This window comes from Stigmatopora argus, chromosome 15, assembly GCF_051989625.1.
Source record: "Stigmatopora argus isolate UIUO_Sarg chromosome 15, RoL_Sarg_1.0, whole genome shotgun sequence".
In the NCBI taxonomy this organism is placed as follows: Eukaryota; Metazoa; Chordata; class Actinopteri; order Syngnathiformes; family Syngnathidae; genus Stigmatopora; species Stigmatopora argus.
In genome coordinates this window covers 4,898,749-4,923,428 of record NC_135401.1, presented here as the reverse complement: position 1 = coordinate 4,923,428, position 24,680 = coordinate 4,898,749, and the positions used below count along the sequence as shown (strand labels likewise).

The 24,680-nt window shown below is 40.3% G+C and overlaps 3 protein-coding genes and 2 long non-coding RNA genes across 6 annotated transcripts in view; 3 read left to right on the top strand and 2 right to left on the bottom strand.

Moving 5' to 3' along the window:
- Positions 1 to 134: 134 nt before the first annotated feature.
- trappc12 (trafficking protein particle complex subunit 12) lies at positions 135 to 13,549 on the top strand. Of its 2 annotated transcripts, none has more exons than XM_077621324.1 (12): positions 135 to 171; positions 606 to 1,863; positions 2,145 to 2,261; positions 5,745 to 5,858; positions 6,077 to 6,215; positions 6,938 to 7,050; positions 7,288 to 7,360; positions 9,757 to 9,830; positions 11,389 to 11,487; positions 11,644 to 11,747; positions 12,083 to 12,170; positions 12,254 to 13,549. In XM_077621324.1, the coding sequence occupies exons 2-12, from the start codon at positions 622 to 624 to the stop codon at positions 12,494 to 12,496; spliced, it is 2,406 nt and encodes an 801-aa protein (XP_077477450.1). In that variant the 5' UTR covers positions 135 to 171; positions 606 to 621; the 3' UTR covers positions 12,497 to 13,549. The 2 variants fall into 2 exon arrangements, with proteins under 2 accessions (XP_077477450.1, XP_077477451.1); XM_077621325.1 differs by lacking the exon at positions 135 to 171 and adding an exon at positions 232 to 324.
- Positions 13,504 to 15,392, bottom strand: adi1 (acireductone dioxygenase 1). Its single transcript, XM_077621326.1, has 4 exons — positions 15,065 to 15,392; positions 14,557 to 14,676; positions 14,224 to 14,403; positions 13,504 to 14,061 (listed from the first exon to the last, which is right to left on the bottom strand). The coding sequence occupies exons 1-4, from the start codon at positions 15,185 to 15,187 to the stop codon at positions 13,945 to 13,947; spliced, it is 540 nt and encodes a 179-aa protein (XP_077477452.1). The 5' UTR covers positions 15,188 to 15,392; the 3' UTR covers positions 13,504 to 13,944.
- A 146-nt stretch (positions 15,393 to 15,538) lies between these two features.
- On the top strand, positions 15,539 to 17,652 carry LOC144089514 (uncharacterized). The gene is made up of 2 exons (XR_013305091.1): positions 15,539 to 15,705; positions 16,895 to 17,652. It is a non-coding gene; the product is annotated as an uncharacterized LOC144089514 (long non-coding RNA).
- Positions 17,182 to 20,151, bottom strand: LOC144089509 (MARCKS-related protein 1-B-like). Its single transcript, XM_077620427.1, has 2 exons — positions 19,797 to 20,151; positions 17,182 to 18,488 (listed from the first exon to the last, which is right to left on the bottom strand). The coding sequence occupies exons 1-2, from the start codon at positions 19,887 to 19,889 to the stop codon at positions 17,964 to 17,966; spliced, it is 618 nt and encodes a 205-aa protein (XP_077476553.1). The 5' UTR covers positions 19,890 to 20,151; the 3' UTR covers positions 17,182 to 17,963.
- Positions 19,901 to 24,680, top strand: part of LOC144089512 (uncharacterized) — an 80,924-nt gene continuing 76,144 nt past the window's right edge. The window contains exon 1 of the long non-coding RNA XR_013305089.1: positions 19,901 to 20,140. This is a non-coding gene — a long non-coding RNA (uncharacterized LOC144089512). The remainder of the gene's footprint in view (positions 20,141 to 24,680) is intronic.

Below are 24,680 nucleotides of genomic sequence, written 5' to 3'. Positions count from 1 at the left end.
ATAGTGTTCGACAAATCGCTGGACAAAAATTACGACTTAAAACGTGCGTAAATGGTTCCGGGAATACAGTTTACGTGGAAAACCATGACATTTGGCAACTTCGACGTTCCGTACTTAAAACATTGAAACAGCGCATGCGCATTGGAGTCCTATGGGTTGATCCTGTGTGAGGTAAGACCTGTACCTGTCTTGTATTTATGGTTTCATTTTTGACGTATTTTATTAGATTTCCCGGTGTGGAAATGTATGTTATTTAATGCCTCTAATCGCGAAACACCCTGCTGCATTTAATGATCTGCTTACGAATAGATCCGTTTCCTATCGGTAAAGGAAATTAGCAACATTGCTAAATGCTATGAATATGTTATTAACTTGTTGGTTTTCTTGTAGAAGTACCTGCAAACCTCAACTTTATTTAGATTTCTGATCCTTTGTGATCTTCATTGCAAAGATAATTATGTAAGCCGATTGCTGTAATAACTCATGTGCCCTGCTAAACTAGTGGGATTTGAATGTCCTCTCTGGATTTGTAATAATTGTTTTCATCTGACTTGTAATTAATGTGTATTTTAATTACTTGCTTATTTTTTTCGATTTGACTCAAGATTTGAAAAACAGTAGATGGATAGCGAGGAGGCGCCAGCTCATCGGCCCGTCACGTTGGACATCATGGTGGAGGATGTCCCCCAGGAGGCTCCATCTCCAGATCCTCCTGAACCAGCGAGTAGTGGGACACCTGCCAGAGATGTCATCCTGGCACAGGGAGAGAGCATTGACCTAGGAGGAGGTTTTGCAACACCTCCAGAACACAGCAGTGCTTCGCCATCAGAAAGCCCGATGGACAAGGTCACTGACCAAATGATGGAGAGTGTCATTATTTCCGACTCACCCAACAACAGCGAGGAGGATGATGCCGCTCGCATTGACTCCATCCTCGATGGCGGAGATCACGAAGGGAGCGAAACCTGCATACCGTGCGACACTGATGACCAAAGTAACTCAACACAGGTTGCAACCGAGACTGAAGTTTCAGATGTCCAGCAGAAAGAAGAGTCAGAGGAAATCAACTCAACGGTGCAAATCCATTCATCTCCCGCTGACGTACAGAGTCCATCTAGTCAAAATAATGAAGAAACAGTTCTTGAAAAGGGCTCTAATCTCAAAGATCAGCCAGTGCCAGTGTGCACAATATTTAGCCAGAGTAAGCAGCCAAATTCACTGATTCCTGATGGTTTCCAGCCCACCCTCATCAAGAGTCCCAGTTTTAATATGGGGAGCCGAGCTAGTAGTGACGAAGCAGTGACCCCCAGCAAGATGACTATTCCACTGGTATGCCAGCCCAGCCCAAGCCTAAGCAAATTCTTCAATGACAATGGACAGGTCAATGCAGGCTCTGACTTTTTTGACTCCTTCATGGCCCCCTCCTCTTTCATCTCAGTGTCCAATCCAAATGCGGTGGTCCCTCCGTGCCCAACCACATCATCTGGAGCCACGGATCCCTGCAGGCTTTCTTCTTCTGCCTCCCCCAGCGATCCCAACCCTAATTCAGAACATATTTCTGCCGGTCCAGAATCAGCAGGAAAGCCTCCACTTCCTCCATCCAAAACATTAGCATCTCCGGGTGATCCACCTTCTTCAGGTCCTGTCACTCAGCCTCAGCCGTTAACTCAGCTGTTCTCAGGAAGCGATGATGCATTCGCAACAGCGCTGAATTTGAGCGAGGTGGACAGACGCCATGATGCGTGGCTGCCTTCTGAAGAAACAAGGAAGTTATTGCTCTCCATGGCCACACCCCAACATAGCCCCTCGTACACAGAGAGCAATAGAGTTACCATGCCAGGTCTCAAGTTTGACAACCTTCAGGTAAGACAAACAATTCATAGAATAGTCATTCTTGTTGAAGAAACAAGTCCCTCTGTACATATATGCTCTACTTGCATTGGTCAACAGGCTTCTCACAGCAAAGATGCTGTAAACTTAACGAGTGATGCTTTTTTGGGGGGTGTAGTTGTTTAAGATGACTCAATAATTATGAACTAAATAATCATCTCTACATCTTTGAAATGTTCTCCTGCCAATGTCGTAATTTGCACCAACAATTATGTGCAATAAACAAAAAGTTTTTATGTTTTCCATTTTCATAGAGTGATGCTGTAAAAGATTTAATGCTTCGATTCTTGGGGGAGCAAGCAGCTATGAAACGACAAGTTCTCACCGCCAGCTCTGTGGAACAGTCTTTCCTGGGTCTCAAACAGCTGATTGTAAGTTTCTTACAGTTTATGACCATACATTTTATATATATATATATATATATATATATATATATATATATATATATATATATATATATATATATATATATATATATATATATATATATATATATATATATATATATATATATATATATATATATATATATATATATATATATATATATATATATATATATATATATATTTATATATACATTTATATATATATACATATATATCACATATATATGTACTTATATATATATATTTATATATATATATATATATATATATATATATATACAGATATATATATATATATATATATGTATATATATATATATGTATATATATATATAATGTATTGCTATTTTGTTACTTTATACTGAGTATTATGGACATTTTTAGCAAAACTGACTTGCTACCACTATAATAGCTTTTCCGTTTCTCATGTGTACCTCATGCTTCCACCAAAAATATCCAACTTTGTTTTTATTTGCTTTTATGCCTAATTCTCTACCCATCAAACATATTCTCTGTAGTTATTCGAGTAGAGACAGAAGTTATTTCAAACACGTTAACAACAACATGAATAAAGTAGTAAGCGCAGCGGCTGAAGGAAGGAGCAAAGGGTGGAGGTGGAAACCCACCGTGCTAAGTTATTTTGCTCCCACTGTAGCCATGTATTATGCATAGAACTGCTGTGCATATTTTACGGGCCTTCTGGACCGGGCTATCTGACAAGCACATGCTCACACAAAAAGAACAACACATGACTCAAGATGTACATAATGTCAGTGTGTGTGCGGCGGTCACTGTCTGCCAACGGGTGTGGGTGGCTCCTGGAAGCCTAGGCCCTAGGGCAAAGTACTGGAATTCTACTGGAAGCCTGGAAAGGTAGCATTGGCCTGCAGCACAGATGTCAAGAAATTACAAGCAATTTCACAAACAGTGCACATGCTGGTTGGTGTGTGTTTGGAGACAGGCCGTATATGTTGTAAAATGTAACAGCAAGTCAGAATTCAAGTGGTATTTTGGTGGTACTAAAGTTTATCAACCTTGAGAAGTTTATTTAAATAGAGTTGATACCAAACTGGTGTGTATCTGGTGAATTTTAGCTTTTCTTTTGGAGTTTTTTTTCATATATAATTTTTTCTAGTCTACTAGATCAAGGCTGAATGATTTAAGGATGAACTCTAAATGTTATGTATACCCCGCCCCTTTCCTCCTAAATGTTCTTGGGCAAGAAACTCCACCCATGGCAACAGCAGTGTTCACTGGTTCTCTCATAGGAATGTTTCTTGCTGTTGGAATGACTTTAAGTGAACTATTAAAATGATTCGTCCACTTCACTGCTGTATATAATAGCTCGCAAAAAGTTTACTGCTGTGATTAAATATGCAAGTATTTTCCAAAAAGCAGAAGCAACATCTGTCATTGACATCAATTAGGTCATCATCTTCTTGAAAAATCTATAACCTAAGACTGATTGCAAGCTTTTCTGATGCTATTTGAGAACCTAAATCATTTCTAAAATCATTACTCCTGGCAAAAAGTTTGCCAAACATTTAGTACAAAGACATTTTGTCTTTTTTTGTATCATTGGCAAACTGTTTTTTGGGAAGCCAGAAAATATGGATGTAGACTATTGGCTTAAATGCCCTATTTAGCCTTCCTTTGACTAAAAGTTTCATAGGCCCAAAAAAAAAAGAAGTTGGCCAGGCTGTTATTGTTGACAACCACACCATTAAAACGATCTAACGGCACACTAGTCAATCGGCGGTTCATATTACCCAGAGGAGTCCCACTTACAACTTGGACTCTTTGCTGAACTTTCTTAGGGAGTATTATGTGGCGTTCCTTTTAAAAGCCACCAGCTAGTTTTCATCTCAAATTATGCCTCTTTTGTGTCGCAGTATCTCTCTGCGGTACAGTTGTTAAAGTCCAACCGTTACCGATGGGGAAAATGTTGGCTCATGTGTGATGTTCATCCTGGTAAAATAGGGACTATCCCCCAGTTTGAGGGCAGTATTCTGTCCACTTAGTTCAAGTGTCTGAACACCAACTACGCAAGCTTCAAAGCAAAGACAGCCTGAGTTGCAATCACTGGCCTGACAGTGTCTTATACGAATACCCGGCACCCTCTTTTTATAATGCTGGATCTTCATTGAAGTTGCACGGAAGCTCTGTCTTAACCCAGGCTGAGTGGAGAAAGTCTTTGTAAATTTGGCTTGCCTGGAGGCTTCTGGTCTGGTGGGAAGATAATGTGGGCGTTCGTTTGTTCGTCAAGCGATGGAAAGGAGGGTCCCCCCCCCTCCTCCCAATCATCAAAGTATGGACGCATGAAACATTTGACTTTGAGCACAATTACGAAGCTTCATCTGCGTTTTATCCTGCAGCAAGAATGCATGTTTGTTTGCATTGCACATACTGGATGGCCAATCGTGCATGTCAAGATCAGTTTAACCAGCACTGTCATAGAAGAATATGCATTGCTTGTTTTGGAGAGGCATTATACAGTGGTTCAAAGACATGTTATGTTATGACAGGACAATTTATTTACAGTATTGTGGTTGTGTAACAAAATAGCAAACATTTATTTGGAGAAGGTGGATTTTCATTGATGACATTATTTTATTTTGCCGATAATTATTATTTTTTTTTACTTTGGCCCTATTTTGTTGATTATTTGATTCAATTTGGTTCGTTCTAGACTAGATTGTACCTGCGCTGAATGTTTTGGCTTTTTTAGCTTTACCTGATACTACCCTCGGACCTTTGCCTGACACCCACCAACCACTTCATGCTTCTGTTCCTCAACTTTTCTATATTTTTACTTCCTTATTTCAAATTTTCACCACTGTCATTTGTTACACTTTTTTGTGCCAAGTTCATTTTAAATTTTCCCCATTTTAGAAATCCCCTGTGTCCCTTTTACTGCAGGGCAGTGACATACTCCAGAATGCAGGAGGGTGTCCATTATGTTTTTTTAGAGGGACTTCAGCTGCCTTGACCAACCAGGCTGCTTTCTTGTTTTCAGCTTCGTTTCCCACTCTAATGAAGATTCAGAGGCAGCCTAGTATACTGGGCAGACAAAGTGAGCGAGGAAAGGCAAAAGCCACAGTAATGCAGCAGTAAAATGAAAGAATAAGGAAGGAGACAAAAGCAATATGATGAAGACTAACATGGAAAGTGGTCTGCATTAACGAATCAATCTAGTTATTCGTCATTCACACTATACTGAGAATTGTGGGTGGGGACACAAGAAACTGACTTCTCAAAAAATTATTCCACAAATTTGTAAGCATAAAACATTTTTTGTTTAGTAATCCATCATAAAAAGAAACAAAAAAATCTCTCAAATGCTGCAGAACGTGGACGCAAGGTAGAAAGTAAATCAGGATCTACTCTGTAATATACAGTATAGTGTGTAATATAACTTGATATGGTATAAATTGCAGTCACTCATGCTTACTGTCTCCCTTACAGAGCAGTAAGAATTGGCGAGCAGCTGTTGATTTGACGGGCCGTCTTTTGACAGCTCATGGACAGGGATACGGAAAAGCAGGACAACTGTCTTCCCATACCACTAACTCACTACAGGTAGGATGCAAACAACTCCTACTTTTTCTGTCTTAACAATAATGTTCTATAAAGTATGGTAAGGTATGGGGACTTTTTGTCTTTCCACAAAAAAAAAATGTCTTGGGTGATTCAAAACGTTTATGGTGTTACGTTTTGGGAAAACATGCACATCTCTTTCAGTGTGTCTTGATTATATATTACTCAAATATTGATATTTTTGTTTGGAACTCTTCCAGCTATGGTTTGTACGTTTGGCGCTTCTCACCAAGCTGAACTTCTTCCAAAATGCAGAGTTGGAATTTGAGGCTTTTGGTGATCTGGATCAACCAGACCTCTTTTACGAGTATTACCCAACAATATATCCTGGAAGAAGAGGTATAAACACACACCCATTTCCGAATAACACCAACCTTTACCATCATTGGACCCCCTTTGTTTTTGTTTACAATTTTGCTCAGTGAAATGTAAGACATTCCATAACAAAATTTAATTCAAATTCTAAGGAAAGGCTGCTAAATAATCCCTAACTCCGATGAGGACATATCAAGATGTACACTACATACATCGATTCTGAAGCTCGTATCAGTTTTATAACAATCCCAAATATTTGCAGTGTAAAGCAAAAAGTCCCAAAAATAATAAGCCTCGCTATTCCAATCATTTGAAGGAGTGCTCGCACGTGGCAAGCAAAGATGGACATGCTAGGGGAGTTTCAGATTTGACGATGGTATCAAAGAAGTCAGGATCAAAGCCTGGGTACTCGGCTGAATATACAGTGGCTTCTTCTGCAGTGTGTGTGAGAGCTGTTGAGACAGACAGAAAGATGAAGCATGGGAATGAGTGATGGTGCTGTGCAGCATTCACAGAGTGATGAGAGGGTTTAATAAGCAGCCATACATAGCTCAATACCATCTGTAGGTTCTTGCCTCCAGGGCTCTGCGAGGAGCATGTGTGGGTGGAGGGATTTGTATTTTCATCACGCACCTTTTGTTTCATTTTCCCTCTCTCCTGCAATGTCCTCACAACACCCCATTTCTGAGCCCTCCCTCCCCTCCTTGAATATAAACCCCATTCTCCATCATTCCCTCCCCCGACAGGCTCCATGGTGCCGTTCTCCATGCGGTTACTGCATGCAGAGCTTCCCCAGCACCTGGCGAAGCCCCAGGAGGCTCTGGACCGCTTGCACAATCTCAAAACTGTCTGCCTCACAGTGAGTACACGCGCAAACAAACACGACGTTCCAGACGGACATAAAGCTCCATATAATTTGTAGGGCTTGCACTTAAAAAAAAAAACGGCACACCCCCAATGAGCACATTATCCAGACAAAAACTCAACCTGTGTAAAGAAAGAAATATGGTCACATTTCAGTCATTGGAATGGCTGACTCTACTCTAAACACAGAAATCCTACAGTGCTAGTAGTGAAACCGTCATATTTTGAACAGATCCAGGAGAACTTGGAAAAAGGCTTGGCTGAGGATGGTGCCGTGATCAGCTTGACAGAGGAGAATAGGCAAGGTAAGTGGGCACAAGCTGATGTGCGATACTTTTATTATTAAAAATCATTGTTTGTGAGAGTTATATGGTCTTTTAATAAGCGCTTTAGGCTCCCACACTCACTGCCTTGCATCACATAAACGAGTGGTGACAGATGCTCATTAAGTGATACATAGATTTTGGACACTTCAAACGTATGCTGCAATTAAATGCTTCAATTCAGCGGCCTTTGGTGGGAAAGGACCAAGCTGTTTCCCTCCCAACTCTGTATCAAGGACTTAAACTTCTTATTTTTCACACCAACCTCACGTTCCCAAAAGTTAAAATTCAAAAATCTTATAGTTCAGGTAACGTAAAAATAATATAACGATTTTAAAATAAGCAACAAAATGACTTCAATCTTATAATACTATATTTTTTCTCTTGAAAACTACACTTTAAATCTTGAAATATTACACAGTATCACATATTTTTTTATAATATTACAACCTCAATCTTTTAATATTACTTTTTTCTTAGAATATCAAAAGGTATGACTTTGGAAGACCTTTTCTGTTTCTGTGAGAAATTATCTGGTGTGCCACGGGAAATTATCAACCAAAATCTTCCCAACAGAGCTATTCAAGTCATCTGGTGAAAAATCTTACATTTTTAACATGCCTATTTATATCCCAAACACCGAATTTTTTTTCCAATATTGTTCAGCCCTACACAGTCGGCACAGACGAGCACTGAAGCACACCGGCGCAGTCCTGCAGCATAGCTTCACGGCACACACACACAGATTGTCCACCACACAAACATCGATGTGGGCTTTTAAAAGTGTTTAGCACCTCGCTGCGTTTGTACTCGTGCTGAATATCAAGACCGTTTCTCCAGCCCAGCCAAAAGAACAGATCAATACACATCCGTCTTTTCCAAGCTACTAGCACCTACACGTGTGGTGAAGAATCAGACAGCCATTCTAGAATTCTATAAACACCCCTTTATTTCACCAACATTACCGCTACGCAGCTCCAAACCCATCCTTCAAATTTGCTCGACATACCAATAAATCTTTGTTGTGCAGGCTCCTGTCAGTCTCTTTTATTATTATTATCATTTTACCTGAAGCTTAAAAGTAATGTTACCATATCTTCCAATCTATAAATTGCATTTTTTTTTTCATAGTTTGGCTTTGCCTGCAACTAATCCTCTATAGCACGTTTCAAAGTGGTGGCCCGGGGGCCAAATCTGGCCCGCCGCATCATTTTGGCCCGGGAAAGTAAATCATGAGTGTCGACTTTCTGTTTTAGGATCTAATTAAAATGAGGAGTATAGATGTATATTAAATTTCCAGATTTTCCCCCTTTTAAATCAATAGTAATTTTTTAATCCATTTTTTCTGTGTTTTTAGTTGAAAAATCATTTTGTAAAATCTAAAAATATATTTAAAAAGCTAAAATAAACATTGTTTTAGATCTATAAAAAACTGAATATTCAGGGGATTTTACTCCAGTTCTTTTAATTCATTTATTAAAAAAAGAATCTAAATATTATATCTAAAATGGTCCGGCCCACATAAAATCGAGTTGACGTTAAAGCGGCCCGCGAACCAACCCGAGTCTGACACCCCTGCTAAAGAGCGACTTAAACTGTTATTCTTAATTAATTAATTAATTAATAATAACGTATGTTTCTTCTTGGTTTCCGATCAAATTAAAAATCCCCACTCAAAGATGTGACTTATATAGTATATATTTTTTCCTCTTCATTTCTTCACTCTTTCATCAACATATTCTTTGGCTGGTGCGATTTATAATCCGAAACATACCGTGATTTAAAGCCATGAAAATCCAAAAAGACAGTTGTTAAATTTACTAAGACCCTTATTCAAAAAGGAAAAAAATGTCTTAAATTTACTAAGAGCCTTATTCAAAAAGGAGAAAAAAATCTGTTAAATTTACTAAGACCCTTATTCAAAAAGGAATATGTGAATATATGTACATGTGCCCAAGTGCTGACAGTTTGTGTAATAGCAGTGCCCTCTGCATCTCCTCTTCCTGCCCACACAGACAGCCGACAGTCAAGTCAATAACACAGGGCCATGCCTTCGCACATCAGACCCCTACTGAGTGATTAGCTCCCCTCCCCAACACACACCGGCGCGCTCACAGGTGTGCCGCAATGAATAATAATAGCCCTGTACAGAAGCTCTTCCGCAGGGGGTACTGTCTGAGGCAAAGTGCCGCAGTGTCTTCCCTATCGCCTCCCCTGGTGTGGAAGAGTTGAGCAAGGCAATGAAAAACAAAAGTAGGATTTGCGAGAATACCGGCGGTCTAAGAGCCTAGACTCAACAAAAAAAGGTGTGGTTAAAAACTGCAACTCAACCTCAAACAATAAACTACCTGTCCTATATTCTTTCTTCCTGATTTTAGAATCTCTAAAGCTATGGAAATGTCGTCTCAGTCGAGTCCTCTACTCCGTGGCCAACTGTCTACTGTTGATGAAGGTATGTATGCATGCATATTTAATGTCTTTATATAAGTGTCTGGAGTTTGCCTTGTCTTTATGGAGAGGGAGGGAGTTTCTGCTGTGTACTTGTGCACACACACTTGTGCACGGACACCAGCAACCCCCTGTGTGTGTGTATGAAAAAGAGTGAGAGAGAGAGAGAGAGGCCAGGAGATCTCTCATGCCAGGAGAGTAGTAGAGGATTCACAGTGAAATCCCTCCAGACTGACCACTAATTGGATTCTTGGTCAGGGAGAGACAGAGAAGAAAGGGATGTGTGGTGATGCGTTTATCAACTGTAAGAGACACACACTGCCATCCAGTGGCAAGGCAGCTCACTTCAGGACCCATTTTAATGCAAGTGTATTATCAAGGAATTGCAAAATATTGAACAAAGCTTCGTTTTCATGGTATTGTGTCTCCTCAAACACTGTAAAAATTATCTAAATAGCTGCTTACAAAGTGATCCCTCAAAGGATGTATCATCAGCAAAGCAATGGGAATCTTACAGAACAAAGCTTAGTGGATAAAATGAGCCACAGCGACATAATTGCTAATTATAATCTATTCTCGTTTGTTAATTTGCATATCACAGCTCCTCGGGTAGGAGTTTTTGTACAATGGCGGAAAGTTGCCGTCGTTGGTGTTGTTCACTCCAAAAATTATTGCTGTAAAGCATTGCTCTTTAAAATATGAATAATACTGTCTCAGGGCTGCATTACAGTTGGCAGGATATGGTTAACTATTAAATCCCCTTAATAACAATATGGTTAAACATTTAAGATAACCTGGCATTTTTTTAATTTTTCAAAATTTGACATCACAATGTGCCCACTGCAATACTTTTTATAACATGCATATTTGACTCAAATGACAATCATTAAGGTCTCATCAGGAATGTGATGCCAACAGCATTGGCTAATATAAACGACCTGTCCCAGCTGGACAACTGGTTATTGATATTTTTCCTTTAAAGTTGATGCCTACTTCGCATATTGTTCTCCATTTTACTATTGTTACTTTAAACGTGTATGTTGGTTATGGTTTCTGATTAAATAAAAAGTGGCCTTTTTCCCTCTTCACGGTGCAATTTATAGTTCGAAAAAAATACAGTAAATCAAATATCTCCTTTATAAATGTATACTCCAGTAAATATAAACATTTAGATTTGTTTTGGATTAACAACATACGTTTTAATGCTGGCGGAAGGAATTGTGTCAGCTACAGCTCAGACCAATGCAGACTTTGAATTGGCACACGCGCACACACAACGGACCTTTCTGACCTCCTTCCCCGGCTGCACTCAGTAGTCGACTCACTGCGTGAGCAATGTAGAGGTGGGAGTTGGGTCACCTCGCCCCGCTATTTGGCCGTATGTTTGATTAATGCGCTCTTTCCAGCGCCTCCGCCCGGCTTGCCCTCTACCTGTCTCAGCCTCCCTGCCGCGTCCCTGGCCTCAACCTCATTGTCCCTAATTTCCCTGCTTTTTAACTTTGGCTCATACTCTCGGATTTTCTTTCTCTTACATGTCAAACATTGTCCCTCTCTTGATGCAGGACTATATTTTAGCTGTGGAGGTTTATCACTCAATCATCCAGTATGAACCTCAGCAGAGAGCCCAGCTGTTAAGTGGCATAGGTCGCCTCTTCTTGCAGGTTAATATACACATTCGCACTTATTGTATTATGAATTAAGCATATCATTTGAACATGTTGTTTTTAAGAATGATTAAATCTAAGGTCAGAAAAAAATAACATGTTTTTTGGACTAATCACATTTGACATTTCTTTGTCTTTTACTGCTTTATTCAGATTGGAGACATTAAGACAGCCGAAACTTATTTTAGCGATGTTGAGAAAACATGCCAGGTTACAGACGCCGAGCCCGGCTTGACGACATGCGTGCTGATGAACAGGTTTGTCTTATTGGGATTTGGTTTGGACTCTTTGCAAAGCGGTTGTACACCGTACGATTCTTGGGATTTCAGATTCATATGGGATAGTGGCAGGCTAAGATGTTACTATTGATCTGTTAGACCAGATGTGTCCGCTAAATGTGCAGTGGTACCTTAAGTTACAAGTTTGCAAAGAAAAAAGCAGCCACTTTGAGAGAATAAGCTCCAGAGGAAATCTACGAACAGTAATTATTTTTAGTTACGTGATTTGCATTAGTGATCATTGGTCTTATAGTTCTTATAGGACATTTATGGTTACTTTGGTAAACCAAGTAGTCCATGTTTGGTATTTCCAGGGCATTTATCTACCTCAGTCAGAACAACTATGCTGAAGCACATGAAGCCTTCATGGAAGTTTTAAAAATGGATCCAAAAAACCCTGTTGTAAGTATTGGTCACGTTGCTAATTTCACGTTCCCCTCGACTTTCCCTGAGCAGTTTTCTCTCTTGTTTCATTTCATCCCGAGGCTAACAACAACGCAGCAGTGTGCTTGCTGTACCTGGGCCGACTCAAGGAATCTCTGGGCAAACTGGAAGGCCTGGTGCAGCAGGACCCGGCCCTCTACCTTCACGAAAGCGTTCTCTTCAATTTGACCACTATGTATGAACTGGAGTCTTCACGGAGCACCCAAAAGAAGCAGGCGCTCTTGGAGGCTGTGGCCTGCCGGGAAGGTGACAGCTTCAACACGCAATGCCTCAAACTGGTTTGAAAAAAGATTAGAAATTGCATATAAGCACATGTTCTACTGTACCCCTTCAAAAATGGGCCCTTAACCTGTTTAAGTATTTCCAGTGATGTCTTGAATTGACCTTGGATTGGAAAAATGAGCCAAAAAAATGAAGTGTATATTCTAAATCAATCAACCAGATATCGAATTAACACTTAAACTCTGCCCTGCCTCACTATAATGTGAGATAAAGTTATAGAGTTGAAAATTGTGCATGGAAGGTTTTATGCTAGGATTCCAGCAATGCACAGCAGGCGGATCAAGAAGCGTAAGCATGCAACGTCGACCAGATTTGATCCGCACGAGAATGTTTGTTTTCAACAGATCTATTTACAGGGAACGGAGTTCCCGGATGTATGTCCCCAGCCATACCGCGTTCTAACAAATATGCGTGTTCACATTGAGAAACAGGCTGAGGTTGAATCCAAACAAACAGATGCCCCTTTTTCTTGCCGTCAGCTGATGTTCCATTTTTGGAAGATAAGGGCATTATACTGAGACTCACAGGGGGCTTCAAGTCTAGTGAGCATGCACTGCTTTTTAAACTTCTTCCTCTAAGAACACACCCATCATTTTGGACTGGATGGCACTCTAATGGTGATTTAACTGGATGGGGTTTGAGTCATATAGTAGAATAATATGAAATTAAATTGTAATATAGCTAAAAATCTATCCTGTATGGGTTTGTGGTTGGGAGCTTATCTAAAAAAAAAACACAATACACTCCTCTTTTAAGGCCACATTTTTATGATGTGTACTAATGAGTTGTATATTCTTTTCCAGAACCCAAGTTTTTTTGTTGTTGTTGTTGCTTTATCAGTTACTATTCAAGATCCGTTGGCCTCTAAAGGATGAAATATGTGCGCACACAATGCATTTTCAGTGTGTTATCTATTGGCAGATTTTCCACTGCATCCCATTTGCCAATGATTTTGTGTATGAAAAAAATAACTTCATTTCTAAATTCAAATATACATATGATACATATATCAAAATAATTGTAATTTTATTAAATTATCCCATTCTTAAAAACAATTCATTGTCACTGTTTTCATGTCGTATTGATTATAATTACATAAGAAATGTTTTAACCTTTATTAAAAGAAAAGTAAATGAGATTTACACAAACAACAATGATACATATTTAAGACCACTGTTTGAAATTGTAATATCATGATGGATGCCTTGAGAGTGGAAAATTATATCATGGCAAACAAATATGTCACTACACTGCAGGGTTGTGATGGAAAACTTCTAGAAACAATACTCTTATGATAATGATGATGATTTTAAGATGTGCACCATAGTTGCAGTTTGTTTACTTGGAAATGTGTGATGTACTCAGACATTTACTCAGACATACTGAATTTTGCCTATCTTTTGGTTCAATGGTAACCAAATAGTAGTCTTTTTGTTATACTTTTTTCCCCTCAGCATTTCTGCAGGGAAGCCATATATTTTTGTCGTATTTCATAGTCATCCGCTGGTCTGTTGTAGGCTTTCCACACGGGTTCCCCGACAAACAGCCTCATTGCCTTAGTGTAATTCTATGGAGAGAGAGAGGAAAATACGGTTAGTGGTTGGGATTTATTACATGTGGTAATGAGAATTGCAATCTGCCTAGCCTTGGACTTTACTTTATGTGAGTACAAAGTAAATTGTACTCATATATTCTTAAAGTTTTGATAAATTTCAGCTATGGCACTTACAGTCTCATCTAAGGTGAACCGGTGGTAAATCCCCGCTGGCAGGGTAATGAGGTCCCCCTTCTTCATGGCCATTCTTATCCAGCGGTCTTCTTTGTCTCGGACATCAAAGTAGGCCTGGCCATCCAGGATGTAGCGAATCTCATCGTCCAAATGCAAGTGTTCCTCGAAGAACATCTTTAACTGATAAGATATAGATGTTGCAAATTTAGTATCCAAATGAACAGCAGTTGAGTTTTAGTCACAGGCCTAGGCAAACTGAAAAAAATGCAAATTATAGTCCGGAGAATATGTTGAATTCACGTTTAAGCGTTTATGCATGTGTAACTGGGTTACCTTCTCCTCATAATTTGGTAGGGTGTTCTTCTCAATGGTGATGATGTCCATGTAGGAGTAGCCTTGTTCTTTCCTGATCAACTGCAGTTCCGGATCTGTTTCATAGATGTCAGCATTGAGCTGCAACAACACAATCGTGATTATACTACATGCGACGATCTACTACCGCTACCTGCATAACAGGTCAAGGTGTATCCATACTACAACATATATTGCATTGAAGTATGGAAACATTTTGTGAATCATCAGTATATTCCAAGCAAGTACGGCGCTATTGTCATCCTCTTCCTCAAGAAGCTTCTAATTTTAATTTTAATTTTATTTATTCCACTGTCAACACATTTTGTTTTTGTCCCATAAATACTGATTACATGTCAAACTGCACTAAACAGTACGAGTCAGAATGTACAATTATTTCAAAGTTTGGAGAACTCGAACACAAAGTACTATGTCCTGGTGTATCTTCAAGCACAATGGCATGATTGTCTTGAGTGTTGAGTAATGGTACCTTCCAATAAAATACTCCAAGTTTTTTTAAGTTCTCCAACGAAACGGGTTGATTGGGGTCGAATTTGTGTGGTTTTCTTTGGTCTCCGTCGGAGTTGTCCATGTACCAGGCTTCCATTGCCATGTTTACATCCGTCTGATTTTAGATATATAAATATAAGGCTAGATGTCTGATATGCTATGCCCGCTGACAGGGACGAGCTTGTCGTTTATCGGCCATTTTGATTGGGAGCAATTCAATGAAACGTGTACTTTCTTGGTTTCTTAAAATAAACCTTGGAAATCCAGTAGCTTTTTATGTAAATAAAATGATAACCCCATAAACCAAACCGACAAAAATCTGAGTGTTAAAAGGCCACCAAAGAAGTTTTCCGACGCAAGATGGGCGCCAATTTACCCCTTTGCTTCAGCCTTAAATATGCCTCTTTTAATATATCTACGTATAGTGACGCAAAAAGCATCAATTACCCTGCGTGAAAGCAGGTTTGCTGCACCAGGACAGCTGCTGTCGATTAAAAGCCAAACATTGATAAAATATTTAGATAATAACTGCAACAATCGAAGGAAAAGAGTAATGATCTCAAGATAAAATTGATAAACTACATGGAGTCTACTTCAGATCTGACCAACGCAGCATTTTGGGTCAGTCATTCTCTTGTACTGATGGATAAACTATCTTGTATAGATCTTTGTTTAGTATTTATCAAATATGATGGTTACTGCTAGATTATTAATTTGTCTGAACCCGATGCTCCAGTGCTAATATGCTATGTGATGGATCCACTGTGATGGAATTTACCCAGTGATCTAATAAGATGTTCTTGCCTTTTAATTATAGCATTCAAAATCAAAACGTGATTAATTCTGTATGGAAAAACATTTGGCAGAAAATACAAGAAAATGGAAAAGGAAATGTGTATAAATAGAAATGGCCAGTGTTTTCCAATGTTTTCTATTACAGATCCACGAGAGTGCGCCATATACCAACACATTCTTCGAGGTTTTATTAGTATTTAAAGATTCCCTCATACAAGAAATTCTAGTTATATTCAAATCACACAAATTCGACAAAAGACATAATAGCCAGACAATTGAAATGATCTTTTTGATGTAAAAAGGAGGCATAAATTCACAGTTTAGTGCGATTTTGTGATTGCAAGAATGTTGTCATACAATTCATCCTTATACGGATTAGCATATATTAAAATAATTGGCATTTGAATTGCCAGCCATGTTGACAGGGTCAACACTCCTATCATGCATATTAAAATAAGTTAGAAATCTGCTCATTTACATTAACTTTAAAACTAGCTTTGCACTTGTGTATTTTATAAATATAATTAACACCATAACTAGAAAAGCTCTTATGTAAAAGCCCATACAAACAATAGTGAAGACCTTTTAATTATGAAATTGACCCTTAAACATGTCAATGCCACTTACCTCAAAGCAATGGAATTATTTTTCTGGTACAATCTTGTGGATGTCCATCAGTAAAAGATGCCTACAGGGAATAATTTTGTTGCAATTTTAATCGATCTTAATGGGGTAATGTAGCTTTTTCCATTCATGTTTAACATTAAATCTGCAATGAAACAAATTGACAAATGCTGGAATGTGAGAAAAGTTGAACTAGAGGAATGAATGGAATTATGGGGTGTCTGGGTTTAATGTTGGGGATAAATATGCTGCAACATTTTTTTTATTAAAAGGGGGTGGGCTGAAAGTTGCATCCGATTTATTAAAAAAAAAAGGAAAAAAGGGGGAGTTGGACCGCCGGATTTACAAGATACATCCTGAGATATTTATCCCAACTTTTCCCATGCCCCAGGCAAAACAAGATGGCTGTGACAACAGTGCAGCTTACAGGAAGATTACTTGGAACTTCATGAAGGCGTGATCCAAGCCTGGGAAAAACTGCATCAAGTCTCCAGAGGGATTTCTACAATCATGGACATGATCCAAATTATATCCTTTGTGATACAAGTCTTTCCTTACAGAAACTTAAATATTTCCATGTGATCATGTCAAGCTAGTTAACCTAATGCAATCTGTCGAAAAAGTTGAACTGAACATTATTAGAAACATAGTGTAAATAACAAGGCAGAACACAGCAAGGAGGGGTTCAAAACATTTATTTTACCCTTATTAAAAGTTACAATAAAACCATTAACATCTTCAAAGATAGCAAAATAAAAAGAACCAAAAACATATTTACAGAGAAAGTTTGCAGATAAAAAGCTCACATTTTGTACACGATCCCAACCCATCATAAACTCTGAAATGTGAACACTGCAAATACTCGAAGCTCAAAATGGGAATTTTAGCCTGAAAAAGAATCCGAACACGCTAGAGACCATCTTTGACCGCCTCTTCCTGTCTGTTTTGCTCTATTATACATGAAGTGGTTAAAACAGAAATGTAGAATTGGGAGAAAAAAAACAAAAACAAAAAAACGAATACATGGATTTGAAGCTTCCGTTTAACAGTCATTTGGTGGCAAGGAGACGCGACGGCACGGCAATGGTTAGATCCCAAAAAATACGCTATAGGGCCACCACGCCGAAGGGCGCTTCTCCGAGAATTGGGCCGGGGAAAGTCTCGTACTGTATTCCTGATTTCTCCGCGTCCAGTTCATGACCTTCTCCAAATGCCAGTCCCTGCATGTACCATAAGGGGGCGACACTTTCATCTATTTGAGGGCTCGGTGAAATTCCGTCTGTCAAAGTACTGATAAACTTTAAGAAAAAAAAGGCAAGTGACCTGGTGGTTGAATCAGCGAATGTGATATATCCTTTGTCTTCTTTTGTTGTATAACTTTTAAGAATATGGCATGAGCCTCTCATATATATATTTATATATTTTAATCTTGGAAAATGAGTTCCGTTGCTGGGGTGCGATCACTCCGCACTGGCGTCGCCCTCAGGGGCGGCGGGTGTCGTTTCCTGGGAGGGGGCGGCGGCAGCGGCGGGGGCCTCCTCGGCCTGGCCCGCCTGCTCGGCTTGGGTGTCCTTGGCGTCCGTCTCCGGCGGGGCAGCTTCGTCTTCCTTGGGCTCGGCGGCCGGCGTCTCCTCTTGGACTTCCTTGGCCGCGTGGCCGTTCTCTTCGGGCTTCTCCTCGGCGGCGGCGGCGGCAGGGGAGGCCGCCTCCTCCTTGGCCTCCTCGCTGCTCTTCTTGTTCTTCTTCAGCGAGATGCCTTTGAACTTGAAGGAGTTCTTCAGGGAGAACTTCTTTTTCTTCTTCCCATCCTTGGGAGCCTCGGCCTCCGTCTTAGCGGCCTCGCCCTCCGCCGCCGGAGCCGCTTCGATGGCGTCCCCGGCGCCGGCCTCTCCCTCCTTAGCCGGCTCGGCTGCCCCGTTGCCGTCCACCGCGTCCCCCTCGGGCTTGGCGGAGACGTCGCCGTTGGTCTTGACGTGGCCGTTTTCCTAAACGACACACAGCTTGTTAGTAAAGCGAATTAGATTTCTTCGAAATGACATGCGAATTCACACCGAGACCTCCAGCTAAAAAACTATTTTCTACGGATGTGTTTTTGGCTGCACCTCTACTCCCATCCACTAGTTAGCAGAACTTCCAATCTGCCAAAATAACAGCACCAACAACAAAAATCTAAAGCCAAGCCACTACAACTTATAGCAAGGGTGCTCAAACTTATTTTTGCTCCAAGATCTTTTTGAGGAGTTTTTCTCTCGGGCCACTGACCAATCTTAGCAGTTGTGGTGACCCAACATAGATGTAGTAATCGTGCATGGACACACAAGGGCGCTGTTTAACTGCTCAAGTCCCATAAGACTGCATTTAAGCAGCTTTGCACTAAAAACTGAGAACATGTTATAATGAAGGCCATATGTTGTTCAAACATAAAACAAACATGCTTCATACTGAATGAGGTTTTAGAAATAAATTGCTACAAAATGTACTTCTAAATCCATTTAGATTTGTTTTTCCTCCAAAGTGATAGACAAAAATCGCAATCATCGTCTTAGAGTGTAGCATCGAATCCCCAGACGTGCACAGCCCTAGTCCTGACTGACACCTTCAAAAGGGGAGGGGCACTTTACAGCTGTTTGCACTACTCGAATTGACCACACGGAGGCAGTATTATCGCGCCTGCAATTCAACGTCAAAGAACAAAGGAATCCCCCTGCTCCTAAATGTTCTCTCCATCATGCTTGACTTTAACGCTATTTCATTGCATCAGATTACGCTTAAAAGCTTGCTGCCGTCTTTAATCACTTTATAAATCATCACAATAGAAAATCTTCGCAACATTTTAGCGATCTTAGCGTTTTCCCATTCAGCATTCCACGCCCCATCGTCTTATTATTCAAGCCAAATCTCTCGTGTACATCCGCGCTTTTGTTTGGAGCGTCATTTGCATCCATCATTTTTCCCCACTGTAAATTTGACTAGAGAACAAATATTTCACACAATTCACACCGAATCATGGGATGAAATATACTTCCAAAAAAAGCTTAATTTAACCAAACGCGATGATGCTTTTTGCCTCCTCGTGGGAAGCAATTGTAAAGAACAAAGGCACACTCGATGCTCGACTTAACCCACAAAAAGCTCCCCTTTTAGCCCGTAATTTTTGATATTTCGATCGCCATTGGGAGCGTAGCCGAGCAACAGCTTGGTAGCACGCAAGTAGTGGGCGTTGGGTGCCATGTGACTCCCCCAGCCGGTGATCACGGTGGGTTAGTGGGTGGGTTCGGTCCAATATTGCTCACCTGGCCGTTGGCTTTAGCGGCGGACGGGTCGGCGGCGACGGCGTTGGCGTTCCCCTCGACAGCTACATCTCCCTTAGACATGTGGGCTCCCATTTTCTGTTTTTTTTTATCACCGGTACTTTCTAAACCCCAAAAATGAAACGGTAAAGAAAAAGTTGATAAGGGCTTGGCTTTGAAATGGAAAAGTCCAGGTTCAAGAATGAATGGGATTTGGCCCAAAAAAAGTGAAGAATCCTTCCTTAGCCCTGATTACAGAGACACAACGAGAAGGTCGTCCCTCTCCCACGATGACTGCGGAACCCACGGTGGATGAGCTCGAATGAAAGGATGGATGAGACGCGACTGTGAGTATTTCAACCTCGCCTCAAAAGCCAATCGGTGTCTCCTCCCATGGGCGTGTCAGCAGGGGCGCATCCAATGTGATGCCGGAGGATGGGCCTCATCCACCCCTGCAGCATTGCTCCAGTCCAAAGTGTCTCAATTGAACATGAGTTTGATTGGCTCACTTGTTGACATGTCTTGTTTTGCTCATTTAATTATTTACATTGGATTAAACCCTGTGCACCAGTTATATATTCCTAATTTAACAACCTCTCTTAACGCCATCAATAAATCGGATGGAATTAATGGTGGGCGGCACGCTCATTTTAGTTCTGAGATCGAGGTTTTAACCTCTGGTGGCGTCAAAGCTTCCACTTTGGAGTTGCATTTTCTTTTCGTGCCCGTGTGGGTGATGTCATATAGGATTTCCCCACTTCTTTGTATTGTGTAAATTAGCCCAACTGTGACATCACACTCTGTTTTGCACAAATCACTCACAGAGAGTGTTTTTTAATAGCAAAACTAAGAAAAAAGTCATTTGACACCCTCACTTTATCAAGCAAACGTACAAACCCAAAAGTAGGGACTAGTTTTTGCTTGACCTGATAAATTCCCGATTTCCTTTTGCTTTGTCTGACATTCCAAGAATTGAAACCTCCTCCACTCACTCATGCACACCCTCACACAAACATGTCACAACCATGGAATGCCAAGTATGCATCTGCCACCAAAAGAATGATCTCCATCCTTTCACTGGTTTCAACTTCTGAGAATCCAATACACACTGAATGTTTTGAAGTGAGCCAAGCCCACTCTTTCTTATCGTCCGCCATCCCACTACACATTCTACTAAAATGAGTCAAGGAATTCAAAATGATGCTTCAAAGCCTTTTTTTGCCCCGTTACGCCATTCAGTTTGTGTCTACTCATGTCATTGGAACTTCACGTACTTTAAATGTGTTATTTTTCTGGTTTTATAATCACAAACCAGAAATGTTTCCCTATTCGAGCACCGATTGGTTTCAAGAAACTCATAAAGACAGTTTGTTTTGATAAATTCCCGTCATGCTTCTTCTCTTTTTATTAGTTTACACAAGAGACTAAATCGTTTCTATATTTATACTTTTAATTATCTATTTTTTACAGTTTATCCCTTTTAACCTGGGAATGTAGTAGGATAGATAATACAGCAATGGAAGGAACTTGCAAAACCTTCTTGAAATCTAATCGAGCGATTGGGCTAAGGACAAATATATTTAATTTTACTGAGAATCTGGATCAAAGTTGAGTTTTTTTTCAAGTTACATTTGGGAACACCTTTGAATTCATATGGATGTCTGAACAATGATTGCGCAAGTATATCGTGTTTGAATGGTAATAATATCTTGGGAAAATTAAATTATTGAGTCATGTTAAATGATCACAAACAAGAATGATAGACTAGACCAAGGGTGTCAAACTCGAGTTGGTTCGCGGGCCGCATTAACGTCAACTCGATTTTTTTATATCGGATTAAAAGAACTGGATCAAAAGCCCCAAGTATTCAGTTTTTTATGTAGATATAAAAGAATGTGTATTTTGTGTAATATTTTATATTTATTTTTGGAATTTAAAAATGCTTTTTGAACTAAAAAACACAAAAGAAAAAAAAATGGATTAAAAAAAATTGCAATTCTTGATTTAAAAAGGGGAAAACCAGGAAATATAATATACATCTATACTCGTCATTTGAATTTGATCCCAAAACAGAAAGTCGGCACTCATGATTTACTTTCTCGGGCCGCACAAAATGATGCTGCGGGCCAGATTTGGCCCCCGGGCCGTCACTTTGACACCTGTGGACTAGACAGTAACAAACCTACTATCTAAAGTACTTGCTGAGAGTAATAACTCACATTGAGTCACCACACAGATGAAAAGGTCTGATATCCTTGAGAAAATATGCGACTATGGCTGGCGAACTTCCTCTGGCCTAAGTCCGATGACTTATTTTTGTCAACTTCCATAGACTGCTGCTTCTTAGGCTATTTTTCTCTCTCACCCGGAGCAAGACCAGGGTCTTGTTTGTGTACTTGGCCATTTTTCACGGCACGGCTCAGGATAAGTGCTCAAATCAGATAAAAGGCCGCCTTTGTGTGATTCGTCTCAATGGATGAGCATGATAAATGGGAAAGATGGGGGAGGAGGGTCAGGGTTTTACTTATGAATGCTAAAATGGATCTTTTGGCAATATCAATACACTGAAAATAATTAAACCAATTATTTGGATTCGGAAAATTATTCATTTGGGTCAAACATCATTTGTACGAGGATCATGTGATCATCTGGGCAGTGACAACGAAGACGGATAATAGGCAAGAGGGCGACCCAAAAAATGGCTGTTTCACCACATTTGCCATTGCGATTTAAAATTGTTTTTTTTTTTAAATGCAGCAGAGACACTAGCCCGCTGTACCCTAGCCAACACCAGCCGTAGCGACACCTTTGACTTGCAAGGGAGGGACTGCAGCACATTTTAACAGACCCACGTGTTGACACGGGAAATCACTACAAGGGACTGTAAAGGCAAATACGCAGGCAGGATTTTACGCACACGTCAACGCGGGTGTGTAAAGAGGCCTTAATTCCCTTCACTGACACGAATAGAGGCGGGTCCACCGTGGAGAAAAGCTTTTGTCATGCTAATGAATTCGATAAACTGGTTTATTGACCGCAAAGGGTTCCTGACCATGAGGAAAACACAAAACTGCACACGGCAGCCATCTTGGCAACAGCTTTTTCGGCACCATTCTGGCACAGGGATAATTAGAGCGTAGCGGGAAGTCAAATGCTCGGCCAATGTTGTGGGTTTGGCTTCCCTCGTTGATGAATTAATTGCTCAGATGGATGCTTGGAATCGTACACGCTAAAGTCACCCGCAAAATGAACAGTAATTGTTTTGAGGCGTGTGTTGTGTTGATTCACATCCCCCACCGAGCCCAATCTCTCGCACTTGATGCTAAATACCCCTCCCAACATTACAGATCCAGTCGCCATGGCAACTACTGCCTCTCTCTATCTCTCTGGTTTTAAGGGCATGGATGATTTGCTGGGAGGTCACTCAAGGGCAAAATGATATTGGCTACGTTATGGTTCATTTATTTAAATCACTTGCTTGTAATTATCATGAATTATTGTTTACAACTTGGCATGCTTTTTTTACGCCAGTCAAACCAGGTGAGATAACAGAAGTACGTGAAAATGGATTGCGTAAAAGCTTTAGTGCATTAATGAAGGAAATAGAAGGAGATGATACAGTATGTGTGTGCCAGACGGGGGTTGTACAGTTGTAGGGCAGCTCGTTCCCACTGGCAATATAGAGCTGCAGAATTTCTAGGTCAGTGTGCCATAATCTCATTCATCAATATCGCTGCCTCCTCTTCTTTTCTTCCAAAATGCATACCACCATGGCTTCAAGAAAATATGCTTTATTATTCTTTTTTCATGGATGTTCAAATTTAAACACCTTGAATTTTCAACCTGTACCGCAAATATCGACTGCGCTTCATTTCTAACACCATTTTAAATTTGTACAGCCTAAGCCCCTTTTTTTTGCCCTTAGCCCTTAATCAGGCAAGGAAAGACGCATCCATCCAGCATCTATCCATCTTCTAGAACAATCATCCACAGTATACGCTTGGCTGGTTGCCAGCCAATTGCAGATAGACACACAAGCCTTCAATTTCACATTCAAACCATAATTTAATGTCAATCAACATAAAATGGATGTATTCAAATACATACCGACACCAGGGAAACAGACGATCATGCTACTCTTTTTGTTTACTAAGAAAAGCTGATAGTCCCAAACACTAGCCTAATTTTAAATTAAATTGTTGGTCATCCAGCCATTAATTGGAGAATAAATTGCGTTAACCCCCACAAGTGAAATTTTTTGTACTTCCATGCAAAATGATGGAATTTATGACAAAATAAATATGACCAAAAACAAATGAAAAACACAACAACATTCAGTCTAGGAGTCTTTCAGTTTCAAGATGATTAGTCCAGCTGCCCTGAAATCCTGAGCCCATCACTTTCTCTTTCTCCCCTTGTTTTTTTCTCTTTCCCAGCTTTTCAAAAGCAGCCCCCTCAAACCATCTTCATTGTAATGCAGATTTCAGGATCGGATGGGGGAAGGGTTTTGTTGGGGGATGGGGAAGAAGGAGGATGGTGGAGAGGCTGTGCTTGGTGTTAAGTGTGACCTGGCAGTACTTCAGCGGGCGGTCTGGCGTTAGCCGGGGGTTGATCGGCTCTTCTAGGGTTATCCCATCCATACTCAGCCCATATGCATGACTCAGGCAATGAATACTTCGTTATTCCTAGCTTCCGTCTGGTGAAATATAATGCCTGTATTACGCAAGAGCGGAATACAATGTACTCAATGAGTGTGATATCGCAGTGGTTTGTCTAGATCACAAGTGTCAAAGTGGCGGCCCGGGGGCCAAATCTGGCCCGCCGCATCATTTTGTGTGGCCCGGGAAAGTAAATCATGAGTGCCGACTTTCTGTTTTAGGATCAAAT